Source organism: Oncorhynchus mykiss, chromosome 27 (genome assembly GCF_057628025.1).
Source record: "Oncorhynchus mykiss isolate SJ-2025 chromosome 27, ASM5762802v1, whole genome shotgun sequence".
Classification (NCBI taxonomy): domain Eukaryota; kingdom Metazoa; phylum Chordata; class Actinopteri; order Salmoniformes; family Salmonidae; genus Oncorhynchus; species Oncorhynchus mykiss.
The window spans coordinates 38,582,807-38,605,000 of record NC_143048.1 but is presented as its reverse complement, the minus strand read 5'-3'; the positions used below and the strand labels follow the sequence as shown (position 1 = coordinate 38,605,000).

The 22,194-nt window shown below is 41.9% G+C and overlaps 1 protein-coding gene across 1 annotated transcript in view; it reads left to right on the top strand.

Moving 5' to 3' along the window:
• The window catches only part of LOC110512371 (F-BAR and double SH3 domains protein 2), a 117,818-nt gene that overhangs the window by 53,547 nt on the left and 42,077 nt on the right, over positions 1–22,194 (top strand). Inside the window, 1 exon segment of the mRNA XM_090223895.1 lies at positions 1,308–1,382. Within this exon segment, the coding sequence (XP_090080021.1) occupies positions 1,308–1,382 (75 nt within the window).

The window sequence follows — 22,194 nt, the reverse complement described above, 5'->3', positions numbered from 1 at the left end:
TCTTCATACAAAACATGTGAACGTTTTAAACAAACTATTATATTAACCTGACTATCCACAATGATTACATTATTGTGTGCCTGTAACCGTACTCACTGTCTCTGTGCCTTCACATGTTGAAACAGTCCTCCTGTAAACCTGTTAAGTCTGTAGTCTCTATCTTACTGTGTTTTTCCACTGCTCTATAACACCTACAGTCAGTGTTTGACTTGGTCTGAAATGGGTGTCGGTAACACAGGAACTACACAATACTGTTGAGTTAATATTCTATAAGAGGAACAGGGACTACACAATACTGTTGAGTTAATATTCTATAAGAGGAACAGGGACTACACAATACTGTTGAGTTAATATTCTATAAGAGGAACAGGGACTACACAATACTGTTGAGTTAATATTCTATAAGAGGAACAGGGACTACACAATACTGTTGAGTTAATATTCTATAAGAGGAACAGGGACTACACAATACTGTTGAGTTAATATTCTATAAGAGGATCAGGGACTACACAATACTGTTGAGTTAATATTCTATAAGAGGAACAGGGACTACACAATACTGTTGAGTTAATATTCTATAAGAGGATCAGGGACTACACAATACTGTTGAGTTAATATTCTATAAGAGGAACAGGGACTACACAATACTGTTGAGTTAATATTCTATAAGAGGAACAGGGAGTACACAATGCTGTTGAGTTAATATTCTATAAGAGGAACAGGGACTACACAATACTGTTGAGTTAATATTCTATAAGAGGAACAGGGACTACACAATACTGTTGAGTTAATATTCTATAAGAGGATCAGGGACTACACAATACTGTTGAGTTAATATTCTATAAGAGGAACAGGGAGTACACAATGCTGTTGAGTTAATATTCTATAAGAGGAACAGGGAGTACACAATACTGTTGAGTTAATATTCTATAAGAGGAACAGGGACTACACAATACTGTTGAGTTAATATTCTATAAGAGGAACAGGGACTACACAATACTGTTGAGTTAATATTCTATAAGAGGAACAGGGACTACACAATACTGTTGGATTAATATTCTATAAGAGGAACAGGAAGTCAAGCAGTAGGACATGAGGTGGTGGTACTCGGCTCCGGTGAGCTCCTTCCCAAGTCAAGCACTGAATACTGTACGTACGTGTGTCTCTCTCTCTGTCACTACAAACTATTTTCCCTTCATTGTCTTTCTCCTTCAAACCTTTTCAACCTTTGCTAACTCTTTATCTCCTAACTATTTCCACTAACGTCTATCTGTGTGTGCTTGATCGTGCGCATGTGTGTGTGTCAGATTCTGAGCTCGGTGCAGAAGTTGGTGGACATTGAGCCTTCGCCCATCAGTGTCATGAGGATGACGCTGGCACAGGTAGACCTAACCACTAGTCTCTACCCTCCAAACTACCACCAACCATCTAGAACCATAACACGACCCTGACACAGGTAGACCTAACCACTAGTCTCTACCCTCCAACCATCTAGAACCATAACACGACCCTGACACAGGTAGACCTAACCACTAGTCTCTACCCTCCAACCTAACCACTAGTCTCTACCCGCCAAGCCACCGCCAACCATCTAGAACCATAACACGACCCTGACACAGGTAGACCTAACCACTAGTCTCTACCCTCCAACCATCTAGAACCATAACACGACCCTGACACAGGTAGACCTAACCACTAGTCTCTACCCTCCAAACTACCACCAACCATCTAGAACCATAACACGACCCTGACACAGGTAGACCTAACCACTAGTCTCTACCCTCCAACCATCTAGAACCATAACACGACCCTGACACAGGTAGACCTAACCACTAGTCTCTACCCTCCAAACTACCACCAACCATCTAGAACCATAACACGACCCTGACACAGGTAGACCTAACCACTAGTCTCTACCCTCAAACCATCTAGAACCATAACACGACCCTGACACAGGTAGACCTAACCACTAGTCTCTACCCTCCAACCATCTAGAACCATAACACGACCCTGACACAGGTAGACCTAACCACTAGTCTCTACCCTCCAACCATCTAGAACCATAACACGACCCTGACACAGGTAGACCTAACCACTAGTCTCTACCCTCCAACCATCTAGAACCATAACACGACCCTGACACAGGTAGACCTAACCACTAGTCTCTACCCTCCAACCATCTAGAACCATAACACGACCCTGACACAGGTAGACCTAACCACTAGTCTCTACCCTCCAACCATCTAGAACCATAACACGACCCTGACACAGGTAGACCTAACCACTAGTCTCTACCCTCCAACCATCTAGAACCATAACACGACCCTGACACAGGTAGACCTAACCACTAGTCTCTACCCTCCAAACTACCACCAACCATCTAGAACCATAACACGACCCTGACACAGGTAGACCTAACCACTAGTCTCTACCCTCCAACCATCTAGAACCATAACACGACCCTGACACAGGTAGACCTAACCACTAGTCTCTACCCTCCAACCATCTAGAACCATAACACGACCCTGACACAGGTAGACCTAACCACTAGTCTCTACCCTCCAACCATCTAGAACCATAACACGACCCTGACACAGGTAGACCTAACCACTAGTCTCTACCCTCCAACCATCTAGAACCATAACACGACCCTGACACAGGTAGACCTAACCACTAGTCTCTACCCTCCAACCATCTAGAACCATAACACGACCCTGACACAGGTAGACCTAACCACTAGTCTCTACCCTCCAACCATCTAGAACCATAACACGACCCTGACACAGGTAGACCTAACCACTAGTCTCTACCCTCCAACCATCTAGAACCATAACACGACCCTGACACAGGTAGACCTAACCACTAGTCTCTACCCTCCAACCATCTAGAACCATAACACGACCCTGACACAGGTAGACCTAACCACTAGTCTCTACCCTCCAACCATCTAGAACCATAACACGACCCTGACACAGGTAGACCTAACCACTAGTCTCTACCCTCCAACCATCTAGAACCATAACACGACCCTGACACAGGTAGACCTAACCACTAGTCTCTACCCTCCAAACTACCACCAACCATCTAGAACCATAACACGACCCTGACACAGGTAGACCTAACCACTAGTCTCTACCCTCCAACCATCTAGAACCATAACACGACCCTGACACAGGTAGACCTAACCACTAGTCTCTACCCTCCAACCATCTAGAACCATAACACGACCCTGACACAGGTAGACCTAACCACTAGTCTCTACCCTCCAACCATCTAGAACCATAACACGACCCTGACACAGGTAGACCTAACCACTAGTCTCTACCCTCCAACCATCTAGAACCATAACACGACCCTGACACAGGTAGACCTAACCACTAGTCTCTACCCTCCAACCATCTAGAACCATAACACGACCCTGACACAGGTAGACCTAACCACTAGTCTCTACCCTCCAACCATCTAGAACCATAACACGACCCTGACACAGGTAGACCTAACCACTAGTCTCTACCCTCCAACCATCTAGAACCATAACACGATCCTGACACAGGTAGACCTAACCACTAGTCTCTACCCTCCAACCATCTAGAACCATAACACGACCCTGACACAGGTAGACCTAACCACTAGTCTCTACCCTCCAACCATCTAGAACCATAACACGACCCTGACACAGGTAGACCTAACCACTAGTCTCTACCCTCCAACCATCTAGAACCATAACACGACCCTGACACAGGTAGACCTAACCACTAGTCTCTACCCTCCAACCATCTAGAACCATAACACGACCCTGACACAAGTAGACCTAACCACTAGTCTCTACCCGCCAAGCCACCGCCAACCATCTAGAACCATAACACGACCCTGACACAGGTAGACCTAACCACTAGTCTCTACCCTCCAACCATCTAGAACCATAACACGACCCTGACACAGGTAGACCTAACCACTAGTCTCTACCCTCCAACCATCTAGAACCATAACACGACCCTGACACAAGTAGACCTAACCACTAGTCTCTACCCGCCAAGCCACCGCCAACCATCTAGAACCATAACACGACCCTGACACAGGTAGACCTAACCACTAGTCTCTACCCTCCAACCTAACCACTAGTCTCTACCCGCCAAGCCACCGCCAACCATCTAGAACCATAACACGACCCTGACACAGGTAGACCTAACCACTAGTCTCTACCCTCCAACCATCTAGAGGCATAACATGATCCTGACACAGGTAGACCTCTGATGACCACTACAACTATAACCACAACCATGGCTGTTCCACTATAACTATAACCACAACCATGGCTGTTCAACTATAACTATAACCACAACCATGGCTGTTCAACTACAACTATAACCACAACCATGGCTGTTCCACTATAACTATAACCACAACCATGGCTGTTCAACTACAACTATAACCACAACCATGGCTGTTCCACTATAACTATAACCACAACCATGGCTGTTCCACTATAACTATAACCACAACCATGGCTGTTCCACTATAACTATAACCACAACCATGGCTGTTCAACTACAACTATAACCACAACCATGGCTGTTCCACTACAACTATAACCACAACCATGGCTGTTCAACTACAACTATAACCACAACCATGGCTGTTCAACTACAACTATAACCACAACCATGGCTGTTCCACTATAACTATAACCACAACCATGGCTGTTCCACTATAACTATAACCATGGCTGTTCCACTACAACTATAACCACAACCATGGCTGTTCAACTATAACTATAACCACAACCATGGCTGTTCAACTACAACTATAACCACAACCATGGCTGTTCAACTACAACTATAACCACAACCATGGCTGTTCCACTATAACTATAACCACAACCATGGCTGTTCCACTATAACTATAACCATGGCTGTTCCACTACAACTATAACCACAACCATGGCTGTTCAACTATAACTATAACCACAACCATGGCTGTTCCACTATAACCACAACCATGGCTGTTCCACTATAACTATAACCACAACCATGGCTGTTCCACTATAACTATAACCACAACCATGGCTGTTCCACTATAACTATAACCACAACCATGGCTGTTCCACTATAACTATAACCACAACCATGGCTGTTCCACTATAACTATAACCACAACCATGGCTGTTCCACTACAACTATAACCACAACCATGGCTGTTCAACTACAACTATAACCACAACCATGGCTGTTCCACTATAACTATAACCACAACCATGGCTGTTCCACTATAACTATAACCACAACCATGGCTGTTCCACTATAACTATAACCACAACCATGGCTGTTCAACTACAACTATAACCACAACCATGGCTGTTCCACTACAACTATAACCACAACCATGGCTGTTCCACTATAACTATAACCACAACCATGGCTGTTCCACTACAACTATAACCACAACCATGGCTGTTCCACTATAACTATAACCACAACCATGGCTGTTCAACTACAACTATAACCACAACCATGGCTGTTCCACTATAACTATAACCACAACCATGGCTGTTCCACTACAACTATAACCACAACCATGGCTGTTCCACTATAACTATAACCACAACCATGGCTGTTCCACTACAACTATAACCACAACCATGGCTGTTCCACTATAACTATAACCACAACCATGGCTGTTCCACTATAACTATAACCACAACCATGGCTGTTCCACTACAACTATAACCACAACCATGGCTGTTCCACTATAACTATAACCACAACCATGGCTGTTCCACTATAACTATAACCACAACCATGGCTGTTCCACTATAACTATAACCATGGCTGTTCCACTACAACTATAACCACAACCATGGCTGTTCCACTATAACTATAACCACAACCATGGCTGTTCAACTACAACTATAACCACAACCATGGCTGTTCCACTATAACTATAACCACAACCATGGCTGTTCCACTACAACTATAACCACAACCATGGCTGTTCAACTACAACTATAACCACAACCATGGCTGTTCCACTACAACTATAACCACAACCATGGCTGTTCAACTACAACTATAACCACAACCATGGCTGTTCCACTATAACTATAACCATGGCTGTTCAACTACAACTATAACCACAACCATGGCTGTTCCACTACAACTATAACCACAACCATGGCTGTTCCACTATAACTATAACCATGGCTGTTCCACTACAACTATAACCACAACCATGGCTGTTCCACTATAACTATAACCATGGCTGTTCCACTACAACTATAACCACAACCATGGCTGTTCCACTACAACTATAACCACAACCATGGCTGTTCCACTACAACTATAACCACAACCATGGCTGTTCCACTATAACTATAACCATGGCTGTTCAACTACAACTATAACCACAACCATGGCTGTTCCACTACAACTATAACCACAACCATGGCTGTTCAACTACAACTATAACCACAACCATGGCTGTTCAACTACAACTATAACCACAACCATGGCTGTTCAACTACGACTATAACCACAACCATGGCTGTTCCACTATAACTATAACCATGGCTGTTCCACTACAACTATAACCACAACCATGGCTGTTCCACTATAACTATAACCATGGCTGTTCCACTATAACTATAACCACAACCATGGCTGTTCAACTACAACTATAACCACAACCATGGCTGTTCAACTATAACTATAACCATGGTTGTTCAACTACAACTATAACCACAACCATGGCTGTTCCACTATAACTATAACCACAACCATGGCTGTTCCACTATAACTATAACCACAACCATGGCTGTTCCACTATAACTATAACCACAACCATGGTTGTTCAACTATAACTATAACCACAACCATGGCTGTTCCACTATAACTATAACCACAACCATGGCTGTTCCACTATAACTATAACCACAACCATGGTTGTTCAACTACAACTATAACCACAACCATGGCTGTTCCACTATAACTATAACCACAACCATGGCTGTTCCACTATAACTATAACCACAACCATGGCTGTTCCACTATAACTATAACCACAACCATGGCTGTTCAACTACAACTATAACCACAACCATGGCTGTTCCACTATAACTATAACCACAACCATGGCTGTTCCACTATAACTATAACCACAACCATGGCTGTTCCACTATAACTATAACCACAACCATGGCTGTTCAACTACAACTATAACCACAACCATGGCTGTTCCACTACAACTATAACCACAACCATGGCTGTTCCACTATAACTATAACCACAACCATGGCTGTTCCACTATAACTATAACCACAACCATGGCTTTTCCACTACAACTATAACCACAACCATGGCTGTTCCACTATAACTATAACCACAACCATGGCTGTTCCACTATAACTATAACCACAACCATGGCTGTTCAACTATAACTATAACCACAACCATGGCTGTTCCACTATAACTATAACCACAACCATGGCTGTTCCACTATAACTATAACCACAACCATGGCTGTTCAACTACAACTATAACCACAACCATGGCTGTTCCACTATAACTATAACCACAACCATGGCTGTTCAACTATAACTATAACCACAACCATGGCTATTCCACTATAACTATAACCACAACCATGGCTGTTCAACTACAACTATAACCACAACCATGGCTGTTCAACTATAACTATAACCACAACCATGGCTATTCCACTATAACTATAACCACAACCATGGCTGTTCCACTATAACTATAACCACAACCATGGCTGTTCCACTATAACTATAACCATGGCTGTTCCACTATAACTATAACCACAACCATGGCTGTTCAACTATAACTATAACCACAACCATGGCTGTTCAACTACAACTATAACCACAACCATGGCTGTTCCACTATAACTATAACCACAACCATGGCTGTTCAACTATGACTATAACCACAACCATGGCTGTTCAACTACAACTATAACCACAACCATGGCTGTTCCACTATAACTATAACCACAACCATGGCTGTTCCACTATAACTATAACCACAACCATGGCTGTTCCACTATAACTATAACCACAACCATGGCTGTTCCACTACAACTATAACCACAACCATGGCTGTTCCACTACAACTATAACCACAACCATGGCTGTTCCACTATAACTATAACCACAACCATGGCTGTTCCACTACAACTATAACCACAACCATGGCTATTCCACTATAACTATAACCACAACCATGGCTGTTCCACTATAACTATAACCATGGCTGTTCCACTACAACTATAACCGTGGCTGTTCCACTACAACTATAACCACAACCATGGCTATTCCACTATAACTATAACCACAACCATGGCTGTTCCACTATAACTATAACCATGGCTGTTCCACTACAACTATAACCACAACCATGGCTGTTCCACTATAACTATAACCACAACCATGGCTGTTCAACTACAACTATAACCACAACCATGGCTGTTCCACTATAACTATAACCACAACCATGGCTGTTCCACTACAACTATAACCACAACCATGGCTGTTCCACTATAACTATAACCACAACCATGGCTGTTCCACTATAACTATAACCACAACCATGGCTGTTCAACTACAACTATAAACACAACCATGGCTGTTCAACTATAACTATAACCACAACCATGGCTGTTCCACTATAACTATAACCATGGCTGTTCCACTAAAACTATAACCACAACCGTGGCTGTTCCACTATAACTATAACCACAACCATGACTGTTCCACTATAACTATAACCACAACCATGGCTGTTCCACTATAACTATAACCACAACCATGGCTGTTCCACTATAACTATAACCATGGCTGTTCCACTACAACTATAATCACAACCATGGCTGTTCCACTACAACTATAACCACAACCATGGCTGTTCAACTACAACTATAACCACAACCATGGCTGTTCCACTATAACTATAACCACAACCATGGCTGTTCCACTATAACCACAACCATGGCTGTTCAACTATAACTATAACCACAACCATGGCTGTTCCACTATAACTATAACCATGGCTGTTCCACTACAACTATAATCACAACCATGGCTGTTCCACTACAACTATAACCACAACCATGGCTGTTCAACTACAACTATAACCACAACCATGGCTGTTCCACTATAACTATAACCACAACCATGGCTGTTCCACTATAACCACAACCATGGCTGTTCCACTATAACTATAACCACAACCATGGCTGTTCCACTACAACTATAACCACAACCATGGCTGTTCAACTACAACTATAACCATGGCTGTTCCACTACAACTATAACCACAACCATGGCTGTTCCACTATAACCACAACCATGGCTGTTCCACTATAACTATAACCACAACCATGGCTGTTCCACTACAACTATAACCATGGCTGTTCCACCATAACTATAACCACAACCATGGCTGTTCCACTATAACTATAACCACAACCATGGCTGTTCCACTATAACTATAACCATGGCTGTTCCACTATAACTATAACCATGGCTGCTCCACTATAACCACAACCATGGCTGTTCAACTACAACTATAACCACAACCATGGCTGTTCCACTATAACTATAACCATGGCTGTTCAACTATAACTATAACCACAACCATGGCTGTTCAACTACAACTATAACCACAACCATGGCTGTTCCACTATAACTTTAACCACAACCATGGCTGTTCCACTATAACTATAACCACAACCATGGCTGTTCAACTACAACTATAACCATGGCTGTTCCACTACAACTATAACCACAACCATGGCTGTTCCACTATAACCACAACCATGGCTGTTCCACTATAACTATAACCACAACCATGGCTGTTCCACTACAACTATAACCATGGCTGTTCCACTATAACTATAACCACAACCATGGCTGTTCCACTATAACTATAACCACAACCATGGCTGTTCCACTATAACTATAACCATGGCTGTTCCACTATAACTATAACCATGGCTGTTCCACTATAACTATAACCACAACCATGGCTGTTCAACTACAACTATAACCACAACCATGGCTGTTCCACTACAACTATAACCACAACCATGGCTGTTCAACTACAACTATAACCACAACCATGGCTGTTCAACTACAACTATAACCACAACCATGGCTGTTCAACTACAACTATAACCACAACCATGGCTGTTCAACTACAACTATAACCACAACCATGGCTGTTCAACTACAACTATAACCACAACCATGGCTATTCCACTATAACTATAACCACAACCATGGCTGTTCAACTATAACTATAACCACAACCATGGCTGTTCCACTATAACTATAACCACAACCATGGCTGTTCAACTACAACTATAACCACAACCATGGCTGTTCCACTACAACTATAATCACAACCATGGCTGTTCCACTACAACTATAACCACAACCATGGCTGTTCAACTACAACTATAACCACATCCATGGCTGTTCCACTATAACTATAACCACAACCATGGCTGTTCCACTATAACCACAACCATGGCTGTTCCACTATAACTATAACCACAACCATGGCTGTTCCACTACAACTATAACCACAACCATGGCTGTTCAACTACAACTATAACCACAACCATGGCTGTTCCACTATAACTTTAACCACAACCATGGCTGTTCCACTATAACTATAACCACAACCATGGCTGTTCAACTACAACTATAACCATGGCTGTTCCACTACAACTATAACCACAACCATGGCTGTTCCACTATAACCACAACCATGGCTGTTCCACTATAACTATAACCACAACCATGGCTGTTCCACTACAACTATAACCATGGCTGTTCCACCATAACTATAACCACAACCATGGCTGTTCCACTATAACTATAACCATGGCTGTTCAACTACAACTATAACCACAACCATGGCTGTTCCACTACAACTATAACCACAACCATGGCTGTTCAACTACAACTATAACCACAACCATGGCTGTTCCACTACAACTATAACCACAACCATGGCTGTTCCACTATAACTATAACCATGGCTGTTCAACTACAACTATAACCACAACCATGGCTGTTCCACTACAACTATAACCACAACCATGGCTGTTCAACTACAACTATAACCACAACCATGGCTGTTCCACTATAACTATAACCATGGCTGTTCAACTACAACTATAACCACAACCATGGCTGTTCAACTACAACTATAACCACAACCATGGCTGTTCAACTACGACTATAACCACAACCATGGCTGTTCCACTATAACTATAACCATGGCTGTTCCACTACAACTATAACCACAACCATGGCTGTTCCACTATAACTATAACCACAACCATGGCTATTCCACTATAACTATAACCACAACCATGGCTGTTCCACTATAACTATAACCATGGCTGTTCCACTATAACTATAACCATGGCTGTTCCACTACAACTATAACCACAACCATGGCTGTTCCACTATAACTATAACCATGGCTGTTCCACTACAACTATAACCACAACCATGGCTATTCCACTATAACTATAACCACAACCATGGCTGTTCCACTATAACTATAACCATGGCTGTTCCACTATAACTATAACCATGGCTGTTCCACTACAACTATAACCACAACCATGGCTGTTCCACTATAACTATAACCACAACCATGGCTGTTCAACTATAACTATAGCCACAACCATGGCTGTTCAACTACAACTATAACCACAACCATGGCTGTTCCACTACAACTATAACCACAACCATGGCTGTTCCACTATAACTATAACCACAACCATGGCTGTTCCACTATAACTATAACCATGGCTGTTCCACTACAACTATAACCACAACCATGGCTGTTCCACTATAACTATAACCACAACCATGGCTGTTCAACTACAACTATAACCACAACCATGGCTGTTCCACTATAACTATAACCACAACCATGGCTGTTCCACTACAACTATAACCACAACCATGGCTGTTCCACTATAACTATAACCACAACCATGGCTGTTCAACTACAACTATAACCACAACCATGGCTGTTCCACTATAACTTTAACCACAACCATGGCTGTTCCACTATAACTATAACCACAACCATGGCTGTTCAACTACAACTATAACCATGGCTGTTCCACTACAACTATAACCACAACCATGGCTGTTCCACTATAACCACAACCATGGCTGTTCCACTATAACTATAACCACAACCATGGCTGTTCCACTACAACTATAACCATGGCTGTTCCACCATAACTATAACCACAACCATGGCTGTTCAACTATAACTATAACCATGGCTGTTCAACTACAACTATAACCACAACCATGGCTGTTCCACTACAACTATAACCACAACCATGGCTGTTCAACTACAACTATAACCACAACCATGGCTGTTCCACTACAACTATAACCACAACCATGGCTGTTCCACTATAACTATAACCATGGCTGTTCAACTACAACTATAACCACAACCATGGCTGTTCCACTACAACTATAACCACAACCATGGCTGTTCAACTACAACTATAACCACAACCATGGCTGTTCCACTATAACTATAACCATGGCTGTTCAACTACAACTATAACCACAACCATGGCTGTTCAACTACAACTATAACCACAACCATGGCTGTTCAACTACGACTATAACCACAACCATGGCTGTTCCACTATAACTATAACCATGGCTGTTCCACTACAACTATAACCACAACCATGGCTGTTCCACTATAACTATAACCACAACCATGGCTATTCCACTATAACTATAACCACAACCATGGCTGTTCCACTATAACTATAACCATGGCTGTTCCACTATAACTATAACCATGGCTGTTCCACTACAACTATAACCACAACCATGGCTGTTCCACTATAACTATAACCATGGCTGTTCCACTACAACTATAACCACAACCATGGCTATTCCACTATAACTATAACCACAACCATGGCTGTTCCACTATAACTATAACCATGGCTGTTCCACTATAACTATAACCATGGCTGTTCCACTACAACTATAACCACAACCATGGCTGTTCCACTATAACTATAACCACAACCATGGCTGTTCAACTATAACTATAGCCACAACCATGGCTGTTCAACTACAACTATAACCACAACCATGGCTGTTCCACTACAACTATAACCACAACCATGGCTGTTCCACTATAACTATAACCACAACCATGGCTGTTCAACTATGACTATAACCACAACCATGGCTGTTCAACTACAACTATAACCACAACCATGGCTGTTCCACTATAACTATAACCACAACCATGGCTGTTCAACTATAACTATAACCACAACCATGGCTGTTCCACTATAACTATAACCACAACCATGGCTGTTCCACTATAACTATAACCATGGCTGTTCCACTACAACTATAACCACAACCATGGCTATTCCACTATAACTATAACCACAACCATGGCTGTTCCACTATAACTATAACCATGGCTGTTCCACTACAACTATAACCGTGGCTGTTCCACTACAACTATAACCACAACCATGGCTATTCCACTATAACTATAACCACAACCATGGCTGTTCAACTACAACTATAACCACAACCATGGCTGTTCCACTATAACTATAACCACAACCATGGCTGTTCCACTACAACTATAACCACAACCATGGCTGTTCCACTATAACTATAACCACAACCATGGCTGTTCCACTATAACTATAACCACAACCATGGCTGTTCAACTACAACTATAACCACAACCATGGCTGTTCAACTATAACTATAACCACAACCATGGCTGTTCCACTATAACTATAACCATGGCTGTTCCACTACAACTATAACCATGGCTGTTCGACTATAACTATAACCACAACCATGGCTGTTCCACTATAACTATAACCACAACCATGGCTGTTCCACTATAACTATAACCACAACCATGGCTGTTCCACTATAACTATAACCATGGCTGTTCCACTACAACTATAACCACAACCATGGCTATTCCACTATAACTATAACCACAACCATGGCTGTTCCACTATAACTATAACCATGGCTGTTCCACTACAACTATAACCACAACCATGGCTGTTCCACTATAACTATAACCACAACCATGGCTGTTCAACTACAACTATAACCACAACCATGGCTGTTCCACTATAACTATAACCACAACCATGGCTGTTCCACTACAACTATAACCACAACCATGGCTGTTCCACTATAACTATAACCACAACCATGGCTGTTCCACTATAACTATAACCACAACCATGGCTGTTCCACTATAACTATAACCACAACCATGGCTGTTCAACTATAACTATAACTATAACCATGGCTGTTCCACTATAACTATAACCACAACCATGGCTGTTCAACTACAACTATAACCACAACCATGGCTGTTCAACTATAACTATAACCACAACCATGGCTGTTCCACTATAACTATAACCATGGCTGTTCCACTATAACTATAACCACAACCATGGCTGTTCAACTACAACTATAACCACAACCATGGCTGTTCCACTATAACTATAACCACAACCATGGCTGTTCAACTACAACTATAACCACAACCATGGCTGTTCAACTACAACTATAACCACAACCATGGCTGTTCCACTATAACTATAACCACAACAATGGCTGTTCCACTACAACTATAACCACAACCATGGCTGTTCCACTACAACTATAACCACAACCATGGCTGTTCCACTATAACTATAACCACAACCATGGCTGTTCCACTATAACTATAACCACAACCATGGCTGTTCCACTACAACTATAACCACAACCATGGCTGTTCAACTACAACTATAACCACAACCATGGCTATTCCACTATAACTATAACCACAACCATGGCTGTTCAACTATAACTATAACCACAACCATGGCTGTTCCACTATAACTATAACCACAACCATGGCTGTTCAACTACAACTATAACCACAACCATGGCTGTTCCACTACAACTATAATCACAACCATGGCTGTTCCACTACAACTATAACCACAACCATGGCTGTTCAACTACAACTATAACCACAACCATGGCTGTTCCACTATAACTATAACCACAACCATGGCTGTTCCACTATAACCACAACCATGGCTGTTCCACTACAACTATAACCACAACCATGGCTGTTCCACTATAACCACAACCATGGCTGTTCCACTATAACTATAACCACAACCATGGCTGTTCCACTACAACTATAACCATGGCTGTTCCACTATAACTATAACCACAACCATGGCTGTTCCACTATAACTATAACCACAACCATGGCTGTTCCACTATAACTATAACCATGGCTGTTCCACTATAACTATAACCATGGCTGTTCCACTATAACTATAACCACAACCATGGCTGTTCAACTACAACTATAACCACAACCATGGCTGTTCCACTACAACTATAACCACAACCATGGCTGTTCAACTACAACTATAACCACAACCATGGCTGTTCAACTACAACTATAACCACAACCATGGCTATTCCACTATAACTATAACCACAACCATGGCTGTTCAACTATAACTATAACCACAACCATGGCTGTTCCACTATAACTATAACCACAACCATGGCTGTTCAACTACAACTATAACCACAACCATGGCTGTTCCACTACAACTATAATCACAACCATGGCTGTTCCACTACAACTATAACCACAACCATGGCTGTTCAACTACAACTATAACCACATCCATGGCTGTTCCACTATAACTATAACCACAACCATGGCTGTTCCACTATAACCACAACCATGGCTGTTCCACTATAACTATAACCACAACCATGGCTGTTCCACTACAACTATAACCACAACCATGGCTGTTCAACTACAACTATAACCACAACCATGGCTGTTCCACTATAACTTTAACCACAACCATGGCTGTTCCACTATAACTATAACCACAACCATGGCTGTTCAACTACAACTATAACCATGGCTGTTCCACTACAACTATAACCACAACCATGGCTGTTCCACTATAACCACAACCATGGCTGTTCCACTATAACTATAACCACAACCATGGCTGTTCCACTATAACTATAACCACAACCATGGCTGTTCAACTACAACTATAACCACAACCATGGCTGTTCCACTATAACTATAACCACAACCATGGCTGTTCCACTATAACTATAACCACAACCATGGCTGTTCCACTATAACTATAACCATGGCTGTTCCACTACAACTATAACCACAACCATGGCTATTCCACTATAACTATAACCACAACCATGGCTGTTCCACTATAACTATAACCATGGCTGTTCCACTACAACTATAACCACAACCATGGCTGTTCCACTATAACTATAACCACAACCATGGCTGTTCAACTACAACTATAACCACAACCATGGCTGTTCCACTATAACTATAACCACAACCATGGCTGTTCCACTACAACTATAACCACAACCATGGCTGTTCCACTATAACTATAACCACAACTATGGCTGTTCCACTATAACTATAACCACAACCATGGCTGTTCCACTATAACTATAACCACAACCATGGCTGTTCAACTATAACTATAACTATAACCATGGCTGTTCCACTATAACTATAACCACAACCATGGCTGTTCAACTACAACTATAACCACAACCATGGCTGTTCAACTATAACTATAACCACAACCATGGCTGTTCCACTATAACTATAACCATGGCTGTTCCACTATAACTATAACCACAACCATGGCTGTTCAACTACAACTATAACCACAACCATGGCTGTTCCACTATAACTATAACCACAACCATGGCTGTTCAACTACAACTATAACCACAACCATGGCTGTTCAACTACAACTATAACCACAACCATGGCTGTTCCACTATAACTATAACCACAACAATGGCTGTTCCACTACAACTATAACCACAACCATGGCTGTTCCACTACAACTATAACCACAACCATGGCTGTTCCACTATAACTATAACCACAACCATGGCTGTTCCACTATAACTATAACCACAACCATGGCTGTTCCACTACAACTATAACCACAACCATGGCTGTTCAACTACAACTATAACCACAACCATGGCTATTCCACTATAACTATAACCACAACCATGGCTGTTCAACTATAACTATAACCACAACCATGGCTGTTCCACTATAACTATAACCACAACCATGGCTGTTCAACTACAACTATAACCACAACCATGGCTGTTCCACTACAACTATAATCACAACCATGGCTGTTCCACTACAACTATAACCACAACCATGGCTGTTCAACTACAACTATAACCACAACCATGGCTGTTCCACTATAACTATAACCACAACCATGGCTGTTCCACTATAACCACAACCATGGCTGTTCCACTACAACTATAACCACAACCATGGCTGTTCCACTATAACCACAACCATGGCTGTTCCACTATAACTATAACCACAACCATGGCTGTTCCACTACAACTATAACCATGGCTGTTCCACTATAACTATAACCACAACCATGGCTGTTCCACTATAACTATAACCACAACCATGGCTGTTCCACTATAACTATAACCATGGCTGTTCCACTATAACTATAACCATGGCTGTTCCACTATAACTATAACCACAACCATGGCTGTTCAACTACAACTATAACCACAACCATGGCTGTTCCACTACAACTATAACCACAACCATGGCTGTTCAACTACAACTATAACCACAACCATGGCTGTTCAACTACAACTATAACCACAACCATGGCTATTCCACTATAACTATAACCACAACCATGGCTGTTCAACTATAACTATAACCACAACCATGGCTGTTCCACTATAACTATAACCACAACCATGGCTGTTCAACTACAACTATAACCACAACCATGGCTGTTCCACTACAACTATAATCACAACCATGGCTGTTCCACTACAACTATAACCACAACCATGGCTGTTCAACTACAACTATAACCACATCCATGGCTGTTCCACTATAACTATAACCACAACCATGGCTGTTCCACTATAACCACAACCATGGCTGTTCCACTATAACTATAACCACAACCATGGCTGTTCCACTACAACTATAACCACAACCATGGCTGTTCAACTACAACTATAACCACAACCATGGCTGTTCCACTATAACTTTAACCACAACCATGGCTGTTCCACTATAACTATAACCACAACCATGGCTGTTCAACTACAACTATAACCATGGCTGTTCCACTACAACTATAACCACAACCATGGCTGTTCCACTATAACCACAACCATGGCTGTTCCACTATAACTATAACCACAACCATGGCTGTTCCACTACAACTATAACCATGGCTGTTCCACCATAACTATAACCACAACCATGGCTGTTCCACTATAACTATAACCACAACCATGGCTGTTCCACTATAACTATAACCATGGCTGTTCCACTATAACTATAACCATGGCTGCTCCACTATAACTATAACCACAACCATGGCTGTTCAACTACAACTATAACCACAACCATGGCTGTTCCACTATAACTATAACCATGGCTGTTCAACTATAACTATAACCACAACCATGGCTGTTCAACTACAACTATAACCACAACCATGGCTGTTCCACTATAACTTTAACCACAACCATGGCTGTTCCACTATAACTATAACCACAACCATGGCTGTTCAACTACAACTATAACCATGGCTGTTCCACTATAACCACAACCATGGCTGTTCCACTATAACTATAACCACAACCATGGCTGTTCCACTACAACTATAACCATGGCTGTTCCACTATAACTATAACCACAACCATGGCTGTTCCACTATAACTATAACCACAACCATGGCTGTTCCACTATAACTATAACCATGGCTGTTCCACTATAACTATAACCATGGCTGTTCCACTATAACTATAACCACAACCATGGCTTATCAACTACAACTATAACCACAACCATGGCTGTTCCACTACAACTATAACCACAACCATGGCTGTTCAACTACAACTACAACTATAACTATAACTATAACTACAACTTCAACTACAACTATAACCACAACCATGGCTGTTCCACTACAACTATAACCACAACCATGGCTGTTCAACTACAACTATAACCACAACCATGGCTGTTCAACTACAACTATAACCACAACCATGGCTGTTCAACTATAACTATAACCACAACCATGGCTGTTCCACTACAACTATTTTTTTTATTTTTTTTATTTTACCTTTATTTAACCAGGCAAGTCAGTTAAGAACAAATTCTTATTTTCAATGACGGCCTGGGAACAGTGGGTTAACTGCCTGTTCAGGGGCAGAACGACAGATTTGTACCTTGTCAGCTCGGGGGTTTGAACTCACAACCTTCCGGTTACTAGTCCAACGCTCTAACCACTAGGCTACCCTGCCGCCCCTATAACCACAACCATGGCTGTTCAACTACAACTATAACCACAACCATGGCTGTTCCACTATAACCACAACCATGGCTGTTCAACTATAACTATAACCACAACCATGGCTGTTCCACTATAACTATAACCACAACCATGGCTGTTCAACTACAACTATAACCACAACCATGGCTGTTCCACTACAACTATAACCACAACCATGGCTGTTCCACTACAACTATCACCACAACCATGGCTGTTCAACTACAACTATAACCACAACCATGGCTGTTCCACTATAACTATAACCACAACCATGGCTGTTCCACTATAACCACAACCATGGCTGTTCCACTATAACTATAACCACAACCATGGCTGTTCCACTACAACTATAACCACAACCATGGCTGTTCCACTACAACTATAACCACAACCATGGCTGTTCCACTACAACTATAACCACAACCATGGCTGTTCCACTACAACTATAACCACAACCATGGCTGTTCCACTATAACCACAACCATGGCTGTTCCACTATAACTATAACCACAACCATGGCTGTTCCACTACAACTATAACCACAACCATGGCTGTTCCACTACAACTATAACCACAACCATGGCTGTTCCACTATAACTATAACCACAACCATGGCTGTTCCACTACAACTATAACCACAACCATGGCTGTTCCACTACAACTATAACCACAACCATGGCTGTTCCACTACAACTATCACCACAACCATGGCTGTTCAACTACAACTATAACCACAACCATGGCTGTTTCACTATAACTATAACCACAACCATGGCTGTTCCACTATAACCACAACCATGGCTGTTCCACTATAACTATAACCACAACCATGGCTGTTCCACTATAACTATAACCACAACCATGGCTGTTCCACTACAACTATAACCACAACCATGGCTGTTCCACTATAACTATAACCACAACCATGGCTGTTCCACTACAACTATAACCATGGCTGTTCCACCATAACTATAACCACAACCATGGCTGTTCCACTATAACTATAACCACAACCATGGCTGTTCCACTATAACTATAACCATGGCTGTTCCACTATAACTATAACCATGGCTGCTCCACTATAACTATAACCACAACCATGGCTGTTCAACTACAACTATAACCACAACCATGGCTGTTCCACTATAACTTTAACCACAACCATGGCTGTTCCACTATAACTATAACCACAACCATGGCTGTTCAACTACAACTATAACCATGGCTGTTCCACTACAACTATAACCATGGCTGTTCCACTATAACCACAACCATGGCTGTTCCACTATAACTATAACCACAACCATGGCTGTTCCACTACAACTATAACCATGGCTGTTCCACTATAACTATAACCACAACCATGGCTGTTCCACTATAACTATAACCACAACCATGGCTGTTCCACTATAACTATAACCATGGCTGTTCCACTATAACTATAACCACAACCATGGCTGTTCAACTACAACTATAACCACAACCATGGCTGTTCCACTATAACTATAACCACAACCATGGCTGTTCAACTACAACTATAACCACAACCATGGCTGTTCAACTACAACTATAACCACAACCATGGCTGTTCCACTATAACTATAACCACAACAATGGCTGTTCCACTACAACTATAACCACAACCATGGCTGTTCCACTACAACTATAACCACAACCATGGCTGTTCCACTATAACTATAACCACAACCATGGCTGTTCCACTATAACTATAACCACAACCATGGCTGTTCCACTACAACTATAATCACAACCATGGCTGTTCCACTACAACTATAACCACAACCATGGCTGTTCAACTACAACTATAACCACAACCATGGCTGTTCCACTATAACTATAACCACAACCATGGCTGTTCCACTATAACCACAACCATGGCTGTTCCACTACAACTATAACCACAACCATGGCTGTTCCACTATAACCACAACCATGGCTGTTCCACTATAACTATAACCACAACCATGGCTGTTCCACTACAACTATAACCATGGCTGTTCCACTATAACTATAACCACAACCATGGCTGTTCCACTATAACTATAACCACAACCATGGCTGTTCCACTATAACTATAACCATGGCTGTTCCACTATAACTATAACCATGGCTGTTCCACTATAACTATAACCACAACCATGGCTGTTCAACTACAACTATAACCACAACCATGGCTGTTCCACTACAACTATAACCACAACCATGGCTGTTCAACTACAACTATAACCACAACCATGGCTGTTCAACTACAACTATAACCACAACCATGGCTATTCCACTATAACTATAACCACAACCATGGCTGTTCAACTATAACTATAACCACAACCATGGCTGTTCCACTATAACTATAACCACAACCATGGCTGTTCAACTACAACTATAACCACAACCATGGCTGTTCCACTACAACTATAATCACAACCATGGCTGTTCCACTACAACTATAACCACAACCATGGCTGTTCAACTACAACTATAACCACATCCATGGCTGTTCCACTATAACTATAACCACAACCATGGCTGTTCCACTATAACCACAACCATGGCTGTTCCACTATAACTATAACCACAACCATGGCTGTTCCACTACAACTATAACCACAACCATGGCTGTTCAACTACAACTATAACCAC